General features: G+C 44.2%; 1 protein-coding gene and 1 pseudogene across 1 annotated transcript in view; both read left to right on the top strand.

Annotated features, from left to right (window-relative positions):
• The first annotated feature begins 1,458 nt into the window (after positions 1-1,458).
• ANKRD13A (ankyrin repeat domain 13A) overlaps positions 1,459-19,493 on the top strand; it is a 35,270-nt gene continuing 17,235 nt past the window's right edge. Inside the window, exons 1-4 of the mRNA XM_040250897.1 lie at positions 1,459-1,786; positions 14,358-14,490; positions 16,509-16,633; positions 18,891-18,936. Coding sequence (XP_040106831.1) covers positions 1,691-1,786; positions 14,358-14,490; positions 16,509-16,633; positions 18,891-18,936 — 400 coding nt within the window. The 5' untranslated portion in view covers positions 1,459-1,690. The remainder of the gene's footprint in view (positions 1,787-14,357; positions 14,491-16,508; positions 16,634-18,890; positions 18,937-19,493) is intronic.
• On the top strand, positions 14,629-15,341 carry LOC120871172 (annotated as a pseudogene).

The following is a 19,493-nucleotide window of genomic DNA, read 5'->3' as shown; positions in this document are numbered from 1 at the left end:
CACTCGTATGTGGAATAAACCAGCAACTTAGGTAACTTTGAATCATAACCCAGTCTGCAGTTGAGGCAGAAGAGCGCTTCTCAAAGTTGGGGGGGTGGGAGTATGAATTTTTCTCCTCCAGGGGACATTTGGAAACATTTTTCGGGAGTGTTACTGACATCTAGTGGGTAGAAACCGCGGGGATTCTGCCCGATATCCCCACCTAAAGTATCATGTGGTTCCTATCTTCCTTTCCAATTTGGATTCCTTTTATTTCTCTTTCTTCTGATTGTTGTGCCTAGGACTTCCAAAACTATGTTGAATAAAAGTGATCCAAGTGGGCATCCTTGCCTCTGATCTTAGAGGAAATGCTTTCAGCTTTTCACCCTTCAGTATGATGTTAGCTGTGGGTTTGTCTTATCCAGTCTTTATTATGTTGCAGTATGTTCCCTCAGTATGTAGCATTCTACAATGGTATTCTAGTCAGTCATAAAAAAAGAATGAAAATTCGCCATTTGCAGCAACAAGGATGGACTTTGAGGGTGTTATACTAAGTGAAATAAGATAGAAGACAAATACAGTATGATATCACTTACATGTGGAATCTAAAAATGACATCAAAGTTGTAAACATAACAAAAACGAAGCAGATTCACCGAGAACAAGCTAGTCCTTACCAGTGGAGGGAGGGGTAATATAGGTGTTGGGGAGTGGGAGGCACAAATCACTGGGTGTAACATAGACTCAAGGATGTATTGTACAATACCAGGAATATAACCAATATTTGGTAAAAACTGTAAATTGAAAGCAACTTTTTAAAACTGTATAAAAACTAAAAATAAATCCAAAGTAAAAAAATAAAAGAATTAGAGTTACCAGAACAGCAAAAACAAATAAATTTATGTGGCTCAAAATGTGCTGAAGTTGAGAAGCTCTGAGCTAGAACCATCCTCTCATGGGCAACTACTTAACGCCACTTCTCCAAGAGTTTATGATGCCTACTTGAAAATTGGTTGGTGTTGCCCACTTCCAAAATGGCTCCTGACCAATCGTGGCAGCATCTGCCCAGGTCCAAAAAGGCTGCAAGAGAGTCAGGAACTAGAATGGTTTGGTCCAGGAGCCTGTTGTCACCCCGCCCCCCGACCGCAGAGCCGATGGAAGAGGCCCAGTTGTGGACCGAACCATATGAGGGAGCTGGGGCAGGAGTAAAGGGGATGATAAAGGCTAGATCGAGTTTTTCAGGTCGAGATCCTAGGCTAAGCAAGAGAGTTTTATTTCTGTTTTCGGTATGATGCTCTGATTCCCGGTATGGGATTGGAGGTGGGTGAGGTTGGGCGGACCCCGGCCAGGGTGGCCAGCCTCGCCTCCCCCCCGCGCCGCGGCGCGCGGTGGTCCGCTCCCCGCACTTCCCTGTTTGGGGCAGTTCGGCCCGCAGAAGTCGGTTCGCGAGCTGTCAGCGCGGGCGGGAGCGCCGCGGGGCGCGGGGTGGGCGCGGCCGACCCCCGTCCCCGACCCGGCCCGCGACCCCCGACCTCCCGCGCGTGCCCTGCACCCGTCCCGCTAGGCCGGCGGGTCGCGTACCGCGCCCCCTCGCTCACTCGCCTGGTTCTCTTCGCTCGCCGGCCGGCCGGCGGGCGGGCGCCGGAGACCCCCCACCGGGGGCTGAGGCTTGGCAAGCGGGCGGTGAGGGCCCGGCTGTGGCTTCCCTCGCCATGTCCTCGCCCCGCGACGCTAGCGGCGACTTCCCCTTGCACCTCCTGGTCTGGAACAACGACTACCGGCAGCTGGAGAAGGAGCTGCGGGCCCAGGTGAGGGGGCGAGGCAAGGGTCTTACCCCGGCGAGAGGAGCCGGGGAGTCGGGGATCGTAACGCCTCCCTGAGCCCATCTCCAGCCCTCTGGGGAAGGGGACGGGGCACCGCCGTCCCCTTCCGCTCAGTAATCGAGGGACAATAATAATAACAGCAGGATGTGTACTGAGTATTTAACGTGTGCCAGGCCGTGTGTCGAAGGTTTTATATACATTCTCCCTCTTAATCTTTCCAGCAGCCCTAGGAGGTAGGTACTATTCTTTCGTTTTACAGAGAAGGAAACTGAGGCGCTCAGAGATTATGTCCCTTACACAAGGTCGCTTACCTAATAAACACCAAATCGAGATTGTAACTCTGGCCAGCTGGCTCCAGCGTGCACCGTCTTAACCAATTATTCTTGCCTTTCTCCAAAATGTGTGAGCAACACACACCTCTCACCCCACCCATTCTTTTTGTTAAGAAGGGCTTGGTTGGGTTTGGAGCCCAGGTTCTGACTTGCCCTGTGACCTTGGGCAAGGCATTTTCCCTCTCTTGGCCCACGTCCTCTTCTTTGTGGAATGAGAATGTTGATACCCATGTGGGCAAATTCTGTACTTGACTGTTACCAATAGGTCTGGGGTGATGCCCAGGAAAAGCTCCCCAGGGAGGCTGATATACCAAAGTTTGAGAATCGCTGGTGCACAACATCCTTAAAATCACTTCCTGTTCTAAAGTGCTTTGATTCCTTTTTTATTTATTCCCAGCTTTAGAAGCAGTGGTTCTCAGTTGGAAGTGATTTCCTCCCTCATCTCACACATCTGGTAATTAATAGAGACATTTTTGTTTGTTACACGCAGGGAGTGGGTGTTACTGGAATCTAATGGGTAGAGAGGCCACAGAGGCTGCTCAGTATCCGGTAAGACACACGTGTGTAAGACATCCCCCTCCCCAGTTAAGATTTGTCTTCCCCAAAATGTCAGTAACATCTTGCTTGAGAAACCCTGTCTTCAAACCAGCACAGTGATTCTGGGAGGTATTGGTACCCTCAAGTTACAAACCGACAGACTTAGCAGTTAGGATGTGTATGTGTGTGTTAGTTGCTCATTCGTGTCCTGTTCTTTGCGACCTCATGGACTGTAGCCCACCAGACTCCTGTCGATGGAATTCTCCGGGCAAGAACACTGGAGTGGATGGCCTTTCCTTTCTCCAGGGGATCTTCCCGACCCAGGGATTGAACCTGAATCTCCTGCATTGCAAGCAGATTCTTTAAGTCTGAGCCACCAGGGAAGCACCAAGCAGTTAGGATAGAGACTTGTAATTACCTCGTGTAATTGTTCTGGTTGACTTCATTTTATCTAGTGTATTAAAGTTCTGGTCTTTGAATGGCTCAAATTTGATGCTCTGATTGTCAAGAAATTCTAGAGGAAAGAGGGCATTGGTTTTCTTCTGATTTGCAAAAATTGAGCAAGGTCAGCACTACTTTGCTGACCCCCACCCCACCCCCGCCACCCCCCGACCCCGATGAACAGTTACTGCTAAGTGTGTTCTTTCTTTTTGGCTGTGCTGGATCTTCACTGCTGCCCGGGCTTTTTTCTAGTTGTGGTGAGTGGGGCCTGCTCATTGCGGTGGCTCCTCTTGTTGCAGAGCACTGGCTCTAGGCAAGTGGGCTTCAGCAGTTGCGGCTCAGGTGGGCTCAGTATTCGCAGCTCCTGGGCTGTAGAGCACAGGCTAAGTAGTTGTGGAGTCCAGGCTTCATTGCCTCGCGGCATGTGGGATATTCCCTGATTAGGGATCTGACACATGTCTCCTGCACTGGCAAGCGGATCCTTCACCACTGAGCCGCCAGGGAAGCCCTAAGTGTGTTCTTGTACTTTGCCATCTTTCTCTTAAGTCTGTCGAGCACCCACTGGAAGTCAAAAGTTGCCCTTCTTCCTTTTAAATTCTCTGTCCACACAGAATAAACTTTTGTCATAAGAGTCCTTGTTCCTAATTAGATCATGCCCCCAGAGTAAATGATTCAACAGTTAGGCATCACAGTATACCTAATGATTCAATTCCCTTTCTCTTACTAGACATAGCTCAGAGGGAACCCGCCATTGTTTCGTTCTCGGCTTTAAGTCTCACCTTAGACACTTTAAAAATGACCAGACACTCTTTGTTTTTAGGCCTGCTGTGTTTTGCCTCTGTACTTCCTCAGTATCGGAGCCTCACAGCTTCTTGTGAAATACTGAGATAAAGTACAAGGAAAGTCACAAAACTAAAATCCTATCTGATAGAGTAGTTCCACATCGTCACCGAACCACACACATGTTCAATACCAATTTCAGAAAACAGCAGGCTTTCTGTTCATGGGAGGTGAGGACGAGAGTTAAAACGAGGCACCGTCTTTCTTTATAGAAAAACCCAGTCGATAAGAACAGAGTCTTGGTTTGTAATCTAAAATGTGGCATGGTTGAATTATTTCTTTTTCCTACAACTTGTGATAGAAATGTTCATCGAAAGTTCTCTGTGCCTCTTACCTTGAAAAACATTAAGGACACAGGTGATTAGCGAATTCTAATTTTGCAGCAAAGTAGTCCTGGGATACATTGATCCTTAGTGCCTTCAAGTGTCAAGGAGGTCAAGAAAGAATACGCATCTTTGCTAATTATTTGGTTTTGACTTTGTTATCTGTTGTAACTGTAGGTCATGTCACAAGATTCTGTTTTCTCTGGGGGAGAGATAGTTGAAGTGTGTTCAGAAAAAACATCTTTACTGTGGAAGTTGGACTGTCGTGACCACGCAGTCCAATTGCAATCCTGAAACTTTGACCATTGAAGGGGTGGAGATGGGGCTGGCTTCACGGGTATGCAGGCTCTACAGTTGCACAGGGCCCTGTCCTCAGAAGTGGCTTAAGCTTGGTTCAGTGCTCTGGGGTCATCATCTGGAAAGTCTTACTATTTTCTTTTGAAGAAGGGGCCTTGCATGTTGATTTTTATCTGGGTCCTGTGAATTATGCAGCTGCTTCAGGATCAAAAAGTTGATCATTGATACCGTTAAAACACAAGGCAGGGAATATTTTGTTGATTTCATATTTATTGAGATCCTCTGTTAATTATGAAATAGCTATCTACTCCTCTGCCTTGGAGGCAGTTAGGTTAATGGCCAGTACTAATACTGGTTAAATTGTGAGCTTGGGTGCTTAATTTACCCTTAACAAATCAGTTCACGAGCTGTCAAAATGCGAAGCGTTAACACTAAACGCTTACTATTTTGCCAGGCACTGTGCTGAAATGTTTTTGTTGTTTTTGGTTTGTTTTAACTTTTTCTTTTATATTGGAGTAGAGCTGGTTAACAATGTTGTGATAGTTTCAGGTGGACAGTAAAGGGACTCAGCCATACAGATACATGTGTCCATTCTTCCCCAGACTTGTCTCCCATCCCAGCTGCCACTTAACATTGAGCAGAGTTCCCTGTGTTATACTGTAGGTAAAAAATGCATATACTTACATACATACATATATATATAGATATATGTATATATATATATATATATATTTTTTTTTTTTCTGGCCACACTGCACTGCATGTGGAATCTTAGTTCCCCTACCAGGGATCAAACCTACCTGCCCACCCTGCATTGGAAGCATGGAGTCTTAACCACTGGGCTGCCAGGGAAGTCCCTTAAAATGTTTTATGTGCAGTTTTAGATTTAATTCTCACATCAGTCCCCGGGGTTAGTGCTTGTGTAATTCCCACTTTACAGATGAGGAAACAGAGGTGGAGAGGTTCAGTCACCTGCTTACCAAGTCATCAAACCAAGATGTCAACCCTGAGGAAGTCACTCTCACAGAATAAGAATCCTGTATTCTTAACCCTCCTGCTTTCCTTCTTTTGGTAAAAGTGCCTCCATTTCAGGATTCTGGCGAAAGAGGAAGGGAACATATCAGAAGGTGTGGGCCCAGGGTACCTGGAAGCAGTACATTTACCATAGCTGCTGCTGTTAATGTCATCATCACCCTGGGAATGTAGCTCCTTTTATGTATGTTCCAGTTTTTCTACAGGGAACCCGTATTGGCTGCATAATTAAAAACAAAAAATTCCCATCACCCCAGCAGTAAAGCCAGCTGTTTCACTTAAGGCTTTGTTTGCCAGTACTTTTCTGCAGTCGGTTCTTCATTCTTTCCATCCCACGAGTGAGACATGAAGCAGGCTCACTGGTAGCTGTAAGAATTTTTATTTTGTTCTAGGAACAGCAGCACAGAAAGAATCAAGTTTATCCAGATGAAGAAGAATAAGCACATGTTTCTGAATGTGTGTGAGTCAGCCCCAGGCCCACCGTGTCGAACATTTAGCCGAAGTTCACTGCTTGTATAACTTCGCCAGAGATGAGATTGTTTCAAGCTTTCAACGTTTACTTAACCAAGGCACTTTATTAAGTGCCTCTTAACCCATCAGCTCTACTGTCTTTAATATTCAGTGGGGCCTTGAAGTTGGTTGGTGCAGTTGAAATGATTTGTGTTCTGGTTATGTCATTTGTCACTTAGCCAGAGAGGTCTGTTAAACATCTTTCAGCCTTCCTGCCGATGCTGGGAGAATGAATGAAAATTTAAGGGGACAGATGCAAAGGACAGTCTGTGCACCTTAGCAGAGGAGGGAAAGCCCTGTGGGATCAAGTAGAGTAGAGGGTGGCAGATGAGGCCTGACTCCAGGGCCAGCCCTCAGTTAGGGAGCCAGCAGTGAAAGCACAAAATCTGGGCAAAAGACGTTCTAGGCAGCGGCAGTGCTCAGAGCCTGACTGGGAACCACCCGGCGTTCTCATCGCAGCCCGGGGCAAGGCTGGGTGAGGCCACCGGGCACTCATTCCAGCCAGTGCCTGTTGGCTGGAGGCCCGCCCTGAGCCAGAGCCTTGGATCCAAGGGAAAGAGCCTGGAGCCTGCTCTCAGGTGCTCCTCCTCAGCCCTCGGGCTCAGTCGAATCTTCGAAACCAGGCACGCATCTATACCTCCCCCCGACTTGGAGTGGGAGAACCAGCTCAGGCCCCGGCTGGCCACAGAGGACCAGGGCTCTCTGAGCGCGCACAGGAATGAGGGTGGTTGACTCTTTCAAGCAAAGGGAGGGCCAGTTAGCAGCCTCTTGCCTGAGGCTTTCCCCCCAGGAGGTACCTGTGATAATTTCCGAAGTTCTGACTGTGCGCCACTCAAGAGTGGGTCCCCCCAGGCCAGTGAGGGACCCGAAAGTGGACTCTGCTGTCAGACACTGGAGCCCGCACTCAGCTGCACAACAGCAGGCTACCAAAGAGGGCTTGGATGAGAAGAGTTGGTGGGCTTAAAAATTAGCACGTAAGGAGACATGGAGAAATCTCGCGCCTTTTCTTCTTTGGGGGGGCACTGTGATCTTTAAGAGGGTTCAGTTCAGTTCAGTCGCTCAGTCGTGTCTGACTCTTTGCGACCCCATGAATCGCAGCATGCCAGGCCTCCCTGTCTATCACCAACTCCCAGAGTTCACTCAGGCTCACGTCCATCGAGTCAGTGATGCCATCCAGCCATCTCATCCTCTGTCGTCCCCTTCTCCTCCTGCCCCCAATCCCTCCCAGCATCAGTCTTTTCCAGTGAGTCAACTCTTCGCATGAAGTGGCCAAAGTACTGGAGTTTCAGCTTTAGCATCATTCCTTCCAAGGAAATCCCAGGGCTGATCTCCTTCAGAATGGACTGGTTGGATCTCCTTGCAGTCCAAGGGACTCTCAAGAGTCTTCTCCAACACCACAGTTCAAAAGCATCAATTCTTTGGGGCTCAGCCTTCTTCACAGTTCAACTCTCACATCCATACATGACTACTGGAAAAACCATAGCCTTGACTAGACGGACCTTAGTCAGCAAAGTAATGTCTCTGCTTTTGAATATACTATCTCGGTTGGGAGGGTGGGCACTTTTGATTTGGTGCAGCTTATCATTGGAGAAACTTAAAGGAAAAACTTAAATGATTGGCTATGACAGTGAATTCCAGTGAAATTCTGAGCTCTTGCTAACTCAACTCATGTCATTAGTTTAGGACCCTCAGCTCCCCTATTAGCTGTAAGGAAATTTGAATAAATCCCTTTTAGGGAGAAAGCGACAGCTTATGTGAAGCAATGTAGTGTAGGTGTATAATCCTGAGAGCTGACTCTTCTAAGAGCTTGCCATGAGGTTTACCTTTGTAAGACTTTTGTAAGATAGGTGGGTTTTGTTTTTTGTTTGTTCTTACTGTTCCGGTTTTACAAGTGCGCATACTGAAGCTCAAGAGGAGTTAGGCAACTAGTCAAAGAGCATATAGATCGTAGATTAGATTTATGTGTTACATAAAACACATACATAGGTTGATTTTTGAACATCTTTATTGAGATTCAATTCCCTTATGCAATTCACCCATTAACTATTATTCACTGTTTTTAGTGTATTCCCTGAGTTGTGCAACTGTCACCACAGTCATATTCCAGAACATTTTCATCACCCCTGAAAGAAACCCCGCACCCATTAGCTGTCAGTCCCTATTTCCCCCCAAGCCTTCAGGCCCAGGCAACATTAAGCAGTTTGATACATCTATAGAGTTGCTGCTTCTGGACATTTCTTATAAATGGAATCATACAATATGTGGCCTTTTGTGTGTGGCTTCTTTAACCTAACATGATGTTTTCAGTGTTCATCCGTGTCATGGGAGATGTTAATACTTCATTCCTTTTAATGGCTGAATAGTGTTCCCGTGTGTGTGTATGTAAACGCTATGTTTTGTTTATTCCTTAGCCAGTTGATGGACATTTGGGCTATTATGAATAAAGCTGCTCTGCTTATCTGTGTATAGGTTTTTGTGTGACTGTATGTTTTTCTTTTTCTTGGGTAAACACCTATAAGAGGACTTGCTGGGTCTTATATTAATAGTAATTCTGTGTTTAATTTTTTGAGGAACTGCCAAATGTTTTTTCAGTTTGACTGCACCATTTTACATTCCCATCAGCAATGTATAATGGTTCTAGTTTTTCCACATGCTTGTCAACACTTGTTAGTGTCCTTTTGATTGTAGCCATCCTGATGGATGTGAAGTATTATCTCACTGTGGCTTAGATTTGCATTTCCCTAAGCTTCCCCGGTAGCTCAGCTGGTAAAGAATCTGCCTGCAATGCAGGAGACCCCGGTTCCATTCCTGGGTCAGGAAAATCCCCTAGAGGAGGGATAGGTTCAGTTCAGTTCAATTCAGTCGCTCAGTCGTGTCCGACTCTTTGCGACCCCATGAATCGCAGGCACGCCAGGCCTCCCTGTCCATCACCAACTCCCGGAGTTCACTCAGATTCATGTCCATTGAGTTTACCCACTCCAGTATTCTTGGGCTTCCCTGGTGGCTCAGATGGTAAAGAATCCGCCTGCAATGAGGAAGACTTGGGTTTGATTCCTGGGTCGGAAAGATCCCTTGTTGGAGGGGATGGCAACCTACTCCAGTATTCTTACCTGGAGAATCCCCATGGACAGAGTGGCTTACAGATCATGGGGTCACAGAGTCTGACGTGACTGAGCAAGTAAGCGCGGCACGGCACAGTGATTAGTTATTTGAGCATCTTCCCTGTGCTGTTGGCCATTGGCATCTCTTCTTTGAAGAAGTGTCTTTAAATCCCTTGCCCATTTTAAAACTGGATCATGTGTCTTTTTATTCATGGGTAGAGTTCATATATTCCAGATGTGCACATGCTAAGTTGCCTCACTTGTGTCCGACTGTTGGCGACCTCATGGACTGTAGCCCACCGGGCTCCACTGTTCATGGGATTCTCCAGGCAAGAATACTGGAGTAGGTTGCCATGCCCTCCTTCAGGGGATCTTTCCGACCCAGGGATTAAACGCGTGTCTTTTGTGTCTCCTGACTGGCAGATGAGTTCTTTACCACTAGGGGCCAACTGGGAAGCTCCCATATTCTAAATACTCAGTTTAGTTCAATCGCCCAGTCATGTCCGACTCTTTGCAACCCCATGAATCCCCTTAATAAGTATATGACTTACAAACATTTTCTCCTTGTCTTTGGGTTGCCTTTTTACTTTCTTTATACCATTTGAAGTACAACAGTTTTCAGTTTAGATGGAGTATAATTTACCTATATTTTCTTTTGTCTCTTATGCTTTTGATGTTGTATCTTAGAAAATTTTGCTTAACACAAGGTCACACAAATATAATTCTATGTTTTCCCCTAAGAGTTTTGCTGTTTTCTATCTTGCATTCATGTTTATGATCAACTTTGAGCTAATTTTTGCATTTAGTCTATACAATACTTCATTCTTGTTCTGCATGTTGATATCTAGTTGTTCAAGCATCATTGTGGAAAAGATTATTCTTTCCCCATTGAATTACTTTGGCACCCTTGTTGAAAATCAATTGACCATAAATGTATATAAGTTTATTTCTGGACTCTAAATTGTATTCCACTGATTTATATGTCTACCCTTTTGCCAGTATCACAGTCTTGATTGCTGTAGCTTTGTGTAGTAAGTTTTGAAATTGGAAAGTGTGATTTCTCAAATTTTACTCTTTTTTTTCAAGATGATTTTGGCTATTCTGGGTCCCTTGAATTTCCTTAAGAATTTTAGTATCACCTGGTTCATTTCTGCAAGAAATAAGCTGGAATTTTGATGGAGATTGCATTGACTCTATAGCTCAGTTTAGGGAGTTTTGACATGTTAGAATATTAAGTCTTCTGAACCAAGAACATGGGATGTTTTCCCATTTATTTAGATCTTTATTTCTTTCAACAATTCCTTATAGTTTCCAGAGTATAAGGTTTATTCTTCTTTTGTTACTTATTTATAAATGTTTTATTCTTTTCAATGTCATTATAAATGGAATTTTTAAATTTCACTTCTGAGTTGTTACAAATGTATAAATATACAATTGATTTTTTGTGGTAGCCTACAACTTGCTGAACTCATTAGTGCTAATATTTTTTAAGTGGATTTCCTAGGATTTCCTATATGTGAGATCATGTTGTCTATGAGTAGAAATAGTTTTACATTTTCTTTAGATGCCTTTTCTTTCTTTTTCTTGCCTTAGAGCCTTGGTTAGAACCTCTAGTACAATGTTTAATAGCTATGATGAAGTGAACATCCCTGTCTTATTTCTTATCTTGGGGGAAAGCATCCATTCTTTCACTGTTAAGTATGATGTTAGCTGTGAGTTTTTCATAGATGGATGATGTTTGAGGAAGTGCCCTTCATTCCTAGTTTGTTGAATGTTTTGATTTATTTTTTGATCGTGAAGAGGTGTAGGATTTTGTGAAATGCTTTTTCTGCCTCATCTCAGCCCATTTGGGCTGCAGTAGCAAACTATCGTGAAGTGGGCAGTTTATGAGCAATAGGAATCTATGTAGTCTTGGCGCCTGGCAGGCCCCGATCATGCGGCCGTGGGTTTGTGTAGTGTCTGGTGAGGGCTTTCCTCCTGGTCCACAGCACGTGTCTCCTCACAGTGCCCTAGCTTGGTGGGAGAGGTTTCACAAGCTCTGGAGCCTGTTTTCTAAAGACGATTATTCCATTCATGAGGGCTCCACTCTCATGATCTAAGTACTTCCCAAAGGCCCCACTTCCTAATGCCATCATCTTTGGAGGTTAGGATGTCAACGTATGAATTTTGGGTGGACACTTCACATTCAGACCACAGCATGCATTTATTGAGATGGTCATATGTTTTTTATTTTTTTCTATCAATATGATATGTTACATTAATTGATTATTGGGTGTTAAGCCACCCTTGCATTTGTGGGATAAACTCACTTGGTCATGGTGTACAATAACCCTTTTCATATATTATTGAATTTATTTTTCTAAAATACTGTTGAGGATTTTTGTATCTATAGTCATAAGAGATGTTAGTCTGTGGTTGTCTTTCTTGTGTGATTTGTTTGTCATCAGCATAATACTGGGCCTATAAAATGAGTTGGGAGGTTTTCTTTCTTCTTCTGTTTTTGGGTTTATAAAGAATTGGAATTATATGTTGAAAGTTTGGTAGAATTCACCAGTGAAGCCATTCTGGGTCTGAGGTTTTTTTCCCCTGGGAAATTTTAAAATTACTGAGTCAATCTTCTTACTTGTTATAAACTTTTTCACATTTTCTGTTTTTTTCCTAAGTGAGTTTTGCTAGCCTAGGAATATGTGCCTTTCATCTAAGTTCTCATTTGTTGGCATACAGTTGTTCATAGTATTCATTTATAATACTTCTTATTTCTGTAGAGTTGATAGTAATATCCCCTATATCATTACTGATTTTGGTAACTCGAATCTTCTCTCTTTTTTTTCTTTTGGTCCGTCTAGCCAAAAGTTTGTCAATTTTGTTGATATTTTCCAAGAGCCAACTTATGGTTTTGTTGATATTTCTCTGTTGATTTTCTATCTTTTTCCCCCCTCTAGAAAGGCATGGCAACCCACTCCAGTATTCTTGCCTGGAAAATTCCATGGACAGAGGAGCCTGGTGGGCTGCAGTCTATGGGGTAGCAAAGAGTCGGTCATGACCAATCACAGCACATTTTACATTTTACCAGTTTCCACTCTAAATGTTATTCACCCATTGTTTTAAATCACACTGTCATTATAATATATCATTTTTCCTCCCTTATCTCCTTTCAGATGAGAAGGAGGGGCAGAGGAGGCCCTGCACAGTTATAATTATCTACGCAAAGTGTGCAGCTATTGGACTCAGACATACAGTTGCCCCACCTCTGCCCTGTGGTCAAAAATAGAAAACAGTTAACTTAATATATTTGAATTTGATTGTATACATCATATCTAGTGGCCCAGAAACTTGAGCCTTACTTCTTAGTCCTAGATGTTGGCTTTGTTCTAGGGTGTGAATTAAAGTAAGTAGTTTCCCCTTTTGCCTGGTAAATATTGTTAAGCATCTCCTTTGTCTGGCAGCATGCTAACCCTAGCACCTTTCATGTAGTAGATAAAACTTGTTGAATAAGAAAGCATCATCTATAACAGACGTGAAAGATAAGAATGAATTTGCTAAGTCTTTCTTTCCTGCTAAACTTCAGCTAAGTTAATAGTTTTAAGTCACATTACTTAAAAGAAAAAAAAAAGAACAATGATTTAATGCAAATTAGAGACTAAGGTGGCAGAAGCTAAGAAACATAAGATTCAGATCCTGCCCTTTGGAATTCTCTAGTGAGATAAACAGGCCATCCTGCTGGAAAAGTCAGGGAATCCCAGGAGGTGGTGTGGGCCCTGTTCTAGGAGACGTGATGGCGTTTCAGCACCTGAGAGAACCCTGAGGCCTGGAGTTGGTCCAGGAGGAGACATGTTCACTTAGCGAGATGTCTTCAGCGACTTCTATTTTTCTTCGATACCAGTCTGTCTTCACTTCACAATGGCCGTGATACAGTTAGCGAAACAGGGGGGTCGGGTAGCTGTTGGATGGTGGCTGTTTACCCACAGTCCTGCTTACCTTCCTCTCCTGGGGCCGACAGTGGCTTGTCCTGGATCTCTCTGGAGGCTGCCCCACAGCTAGCGTTGCACATCAACGTCAAGCACATTTTCTAAGCAAGCAGCCTCGTGATTTGGGGCTGTGGTGGGTCTTCATTGCTGCACACAGGCTCTGTTTTCTAGTAGTGGGGGGCTACTCTTCATTGAGATGTGCAGGCTTCTTATTTCCGTGGCTTCTCTTATTGGGGAGCAAGGGCTCAGAGTCGTGGTCCGTGGGTTCAGTAGCTGTGGCTCACAGGCTTAGTTGCTCCGCAGCACGTGGGATCTTCTGGACTAGGGATCGAACCCATGTCCCATACATTGGCAAGCAGATTCCCAGCCACTGGACCACCAGGGGAGTCCCCTTAAAGGTTTTTATTTTCCAACGGCCCCATGGAAGTTTCTTGTATCCTTGGAAGAACATTCAGAGCTGTCTCTGGAAGGCAGCACTGACCCGTTCAGACGGAGCCCTGGACCCCAGTGCAGGTGCTGGAGGGAGGACCAGAATAGGAATGAAGAGTAGAAGCCAAATGGATGTTTGTCTGCGTCCACACATGTGCCTGGCGGATCACGCTCATTGTATGTGGGACCCACGGATGCTGCCACATCGGGGCACTTGGAGCTGAACACACAATAACGAGAGTGGTATTTTGGTGGGAATCCACCTAGAGAATGTACTTTTATTCTGACCCAAATTATCTTCTGTACTTTCAGTTTTGATTAAAGTCCTTGCACTTCCTGTTCTGGACTTGAGTGCTGAGATGTGCTGGAGAAATCCCCCACGTTCCACACCACAGGGTGGCTGTGTTTCCATGCAAGCCCTTGGCCTTATTTAGACTTAATTTGAGTGCTGTAGTGCTTCGGGTTGTGTTTGATGATCGGAGGCCTGTAGCCAGTGTTTATTTATGAGGCTCTTAACTTTATAGAAAAAGGAACTCAGTAACTGTCACCTTTATTTATAGCCCCCAGAGTCACATTTCAGTTCATGCCCACTTGTAAGCATTTGTTTTTCCCATGTACTGCTGTCTGGAGTGTGCAAATACTATTTTTAATTTCTATACTTATTATTAACCTCTGAAACTCCTTTCCACGTTTCTGTGTCCAGTTATATATATCCAGTTACATAAATGCCAGTGTTTACTTTACAGAACGTGGAGGCCCTGGATCCTCGAGGTCGCACCTTGTTGCATCTTGCTGTTTCTTTGGGACATTTGGAATCTGCCAGAGTCCTGCTCCGACATAAAGCAGATGTGACAAAGGAAAATCGTGAGGGTTGGACAGGCAAGTGTACTTGCGAAATAACATAAAGCCTTCCATTTTGTTTTCTCTCTCTGAATACAGGGTAGCCTCAGTCCTCATTGTCCTCAGAGTCATCTTTATCTTGATCTCTGTCTCTCTGGGGACTTGGGGCCAGGGAAGGAGCTGAGAGCCTCGGAGGCCGCCAGCTTGTCTGCAGCACAATGGTCGCAATTGTGTCCTGGGCCAGGCGCCCAGGGTAGGGGGTGACTCCTCATCCAGAAAGCAGCTCTCAGTGCACCAGACATGAGTGCGAGCCCCGGTTTCCCCTGAGGAGCGTGGCGGTAACTCTAGAAAAGCCATCCTGATAGACAATCAGAAAGAAATGATAGGCAGTTTGAATCGCTATGTGACGAAGGAGTAGGCGGCAGGCTCTCGCTGGGTGTCTGACTAGTCCTTTCTCTGCCTTGCTTGTTTGAAATGGCTGACGGTAAGGCTGGGAAGGACTCTGGAAAAGCCAACACAAAGGCGCTTTCTCATTCACAGAGAGCCAGTCTGCAGTTCCTGGGGGACCGTATTCATCCATACCTAAAATCTAGGCCCACCAGCCATGGAGGGTGGACGTGACTGCCGCTGTGTGTAGCACACCATCCTGGAGTACCTCACCGCAGAGATACTTGAATTGGCAGGAAATGCGTCAGAAGACTTGAAGGTACAATGTATTACGCCTCATCACTTGCAACTTGCTATTCGTGGAGATGAAGAATTGGACTCTCTCATCAAGGCTACAGTTGCTAGTCGTGATGTCAGTCCACAGCCACAAATCTCTGGGAAGAGAGGATAACAGAAGACTGTCTAAAGGAAGCCTGGATTCCTTATTATCTGAGGACTCTAAATACCCCGACAGCTATCTAGTGTTGGTGATTCCAGGGGACTGTATCTCTGGGAATAAGACGGTTTTGCCTTTTGTGTAATTCTGTTTGAGCAAGTTGGAAGGTTAATTAGCCTTCCAACAAGCCAAATTTCTGCATTCGAGTCTTAACCATGTTTAAGTGTTACTGTGGCTTCAAAGAAGCTATTGATTCTGAAGTAGTGGGTTTTGATTGAGTTGACTGTTTTTGAAAAACTGTTTGGATTTTAATTGTGATGTAGAAATTATAGTAACAAACATTTGGTTTGGCACAAACATTTTTTCTATACCAAAAGAAAAAATGTGGTGGATAAGCTAAATAAAGGTCATATCTCAGCACCCCACCCTCCCACCGGCCAAAAAAAAAATTATAGCTGAAAGTAGTATCCTTTTCCAGTGAAATCCTGGGACTTCACTTGTTTTGAGACTCTTGAGACTCCTTTGGACTTTGAGGAGATCAAACCAGTCAGTCCTAAAGGAAATCAACCCTGAATATTCATTGGAAGATCTGATGCTGAAGCTCCAATACTTTGGCCACCTGATCGAAAAGCCAACTCATTTGGGAAAACTCTGATGCTGGGAAAGATTGAGGGCAGAAGGAGAAGAAGGTGGCAGAAGCTGAGATAGTTGATAGCATCACTGACTCAATGGATGTGAATTTGAGCAAACTCCAGGAGACACTGAAGGACAGAGGAGCCTGGAGTGCTGCAGTCCATGGAGTTGTGAAGAGTCAGACACAATGTAGCAATGAAACAAGAACACTTGTTCTGCAAGCTCTCGTACTACTGGTCCGAGTAATTTGGGGTTGACTGATCAAGAATACACGCCACCTGGCTGCCCATCTCCACCGCTGTGTGATCACACAGTGAAAGCCAGCTCTGAAGACACCGTCAGGATTTCAGAGTCATTAAATGGGAAAGAGAATAATGGCAGGTTGGCTCAAGAGGCTGAGAGTACTCTGTTCTCTGCTTAGCCACGTAGGGGTTAAAGTAAGTAGTCATGGTCATGAAGATTGGGTGGGGCTGGAGCCTCTGTCCCACTTTAAAGAAATTGTTGGCCTTCGATCCAGAGAGATACTTTTCAAGCTGGCTTTGGAATTTGTGAGTAAGTATGAGAATACAGGGTGATCAGATTACATCTTTTTGCCTTCCAGTTTTGCACGAGGCCGTGAGCACCGGCGACCCCGAGATGGTGTACACGGTCCTTCAGCATCGAGACTTCCACAACACGTCCATGGCCCTCGAGGGAGTTCCGGAGCTGCTCCAGAAAATTCTCGAGGTAGCCATAAAAACTGACAGCGCCATCAGTGGAGTTGAATGCTGACACAGCAGCCGCAGACAGTTTGACATCCTTGTGCGCCTTTCCAAACAGTTTTAAGGATTGTGAAAACAATGTATTGAATACCAAATAGCGAGATTTCTTGCTTTTGCAATCTGTTAAATGTATGATGTCTCTCACAAAGTATGTTTCCAGGTCACTAGACCGACTCTTTTAAGTGCTATTTAAAAGTTAGAACTAAAGACAAATGGACATCAGGCAATTAATTTGTCTAGCTGCCTGTTTTCTTAACAGTAGCGTCCTGAGCTCAGGTCATCTTGGGGAAATTATAATGAACGTCGTTACTGTCTGGGAATTTTCAGGGCCTGTTGAGGCTCAGAAGTCTGTGTGCAACTCTCCTTGACACCTTTGTCACTTCTAGCCATTAGTATTCTGTGACTTCTAATCCATTGCCTGAACTTAGAGTTGCTAGCTTTGGGGCAGTTTATCTGTCTTGTGAGTTAAAAAGGGTATGGGCTCTGTAACATTTGGAGAAGTTTCTTAAAAGATTTTACTTCTAGGCTCCCAAGTTTGTTTTGTTTGCTTGTTTTAATATTTATTTATTTATTTGACCTCTCCGGGTCTTAGTTGCAGCACGTGGGATCTTCGACCTAGCATGCAGGTATTTTAGTTGCAGCATGGAAGCTCTTAGTTGTGGCATGTGGGATCTAGTTCCCTGACCTGGGATCAAACCCCCAGCCTCCCGCATTGAGAGTGTGGAGTCTTAGTCATTAGGCCCTCAGGGAAGTCCCTCTTAGATTGTTTGGGATGATGGTTACCATTCTTCAGATAGCCTTTGTCAATTGAAATAGCTGTCTTATTGGTCAGTCATGTGCAGTATTCCTGAGGCAGCCAGGGGTTCAGTTTTCACGTCATTTATTCTCAGTTTAAGCACAGAAGTGAGCTCCCCCAAGTACTTCCAAAGATACTTGCTAGATAAATCAGCTTCCCACACTTCTTGAGAAAAGTTAACAGCTCTGTTGAGAAAAGGAATAACTTTGCTGTGAGACAATCTGAGCATTCTTCTTAAAAAAAAATTAACACTTAAACTAAATCCTGCCTAAGACATTGATTTTCCACATACTGCACAGAAACCAACCGTGAACTATAAGTTGTTGTATCCATTGATTTTAAAATAGATGTGTGTTTGAGTGCACAAAGATCACATAGATTTGTTTTCTTGTCTAACTCACTGTAGGAGGAACTAGTAACATCATCTGTCCATTTGACAAAGCAGAAAATGACTTATTTTACCTAGAGTCACCACCCCCCCCATTTTAAAATTCCATGTAAAAGACTTTTTTTTCACCTGTGTTGATCCATAGCAGTGAGCTGCCCTGAATTATACCCTGTGTTAGAGGTTATAGACAGCCCACAAATGACCTGGTGCTCCGTGGCCCCGGAGGCCATGCCTAACGCCCTGTCTTTCCACGGCATCTCCTCACAGCATGCCCATGTTTCTTTTCCATTTTCCCTTGGAGTGACTTCACCCATCTTTGGAATCTGGAATTTCTAGCTCTTGTCTTTTTGGGGTTTCTTAAGTAGCTCTCCCAGAACCTTCTATGGGAATTCATGGTGGGTCAGAAAATGATTCTAAACAGGCTTTCTGTGGTGGTATGAAACCTCAAAAAGTCAAGTTCTAGAAGTTTAAGAAGAAAATGGGGGGCAAAAGTCTGGAGGGAAAACTTAACTTCCTGGGGACAGTGATGTCTCACACCCTCCTGGTTTCAGAGTGGTCTGATAAACACTCCACCCTTCCCAGCACACAGAGCCTTTTGCAGTCAAGCTCCCTGTAGAACAGGTGGGGTCCATGCTCCTTCTCCTTGCTTGGACCAGCCTGTGACCCTCACTGCTAGGAACCCAATTGAACCCTTAAATCGGATTTGACTTTTATCTCCCTCCAACCTTGTCGCCTGCAGTTAACTTTACTAACTGTCTAGACATATTTTATAGTGAGATAAAATAACAGGCTGAATATAAAAATAGGCATTTAGTCTGATGGGTTTGCAATTTATGTTTCTTCTTATTTTCTCTGTTCTTTCTCCCTCTCCCTTTCGAACAACCCTATCAACCTTTACTGTGTTTGTGTTTAGCTAATGGTACCAAGGGTAATTTGTTTTATTTTTTAAATTAATTTTTATTGGAGTATAGTCACATTTACAATGTTATGTTAGTTTCTGATAGCAGGAGTGATATCTTTTAAACCTTTGTCCTTCAGGCTCCGGATTTTTATGTGCAGATGAAATGGGAATTCACCAGCTGGGGTGAGTGGCTGTGAGCTTGAAATTTATTCAGCTTTAATATAGGCTTATTTTTCTTTTATGGTAGTTACATATTTATTTTTTAAATCTAGGAAATGCATAGATGAGCGTAACAGTCGCCCACAGTCCTACTTAAGCACAAGTGCTTACTGTTGTAGGTGTGTTCCTTCCAATCTTACCCACACGCCTGGGACTTTTTCTCCCCAGCATGTCAATAGAATATATAGGCAATTTTGTCTCCTCCTTTTGTTACCTGTGGCTGACATTTATCCATATTATTCATTTTTTTAAAATGTCACTTTAAAGGGGCTTAAAGTCTTTAGTAAGTAGATTTATCATAATTCAGTTACTCATTTCCTTATGTAGTTCAATGTGATTCTTTTAAACTTGTTTTTCTAAGGAAGAAGATGAGGTGAATATTGGAATAGCTCATTTTTTAACAAAATGGTTGCATTGCTCCAAAATCTTACGTAAGGCAAATTGACTGACAGTAATTTTCCTAAATGTTCTACTTCTGTGTCTTGTAGATCAGTTAATGACAGCTTCCAACTCCCAGAGCC

This window comes from Oryx dammah, unplaced genomic scaffold (assembly GCF_014754425.2).
Source record: "Oryx dammah isolate SB20612 unplaced genomic scaffold, SCBI_Odam_1.1 HiC_scaffold_12, whole genome shotgun sequence".
NCBI lineage: Eukaryota > Metazoa > Chordata > Mammalia > Artiodactyla > Bovidae > Oryx > Oryx dammah.
Note: the sequence above shows the minus strand (reverse complement) of the source record. Positions and strands in the feature narration are given on the sequence as shown.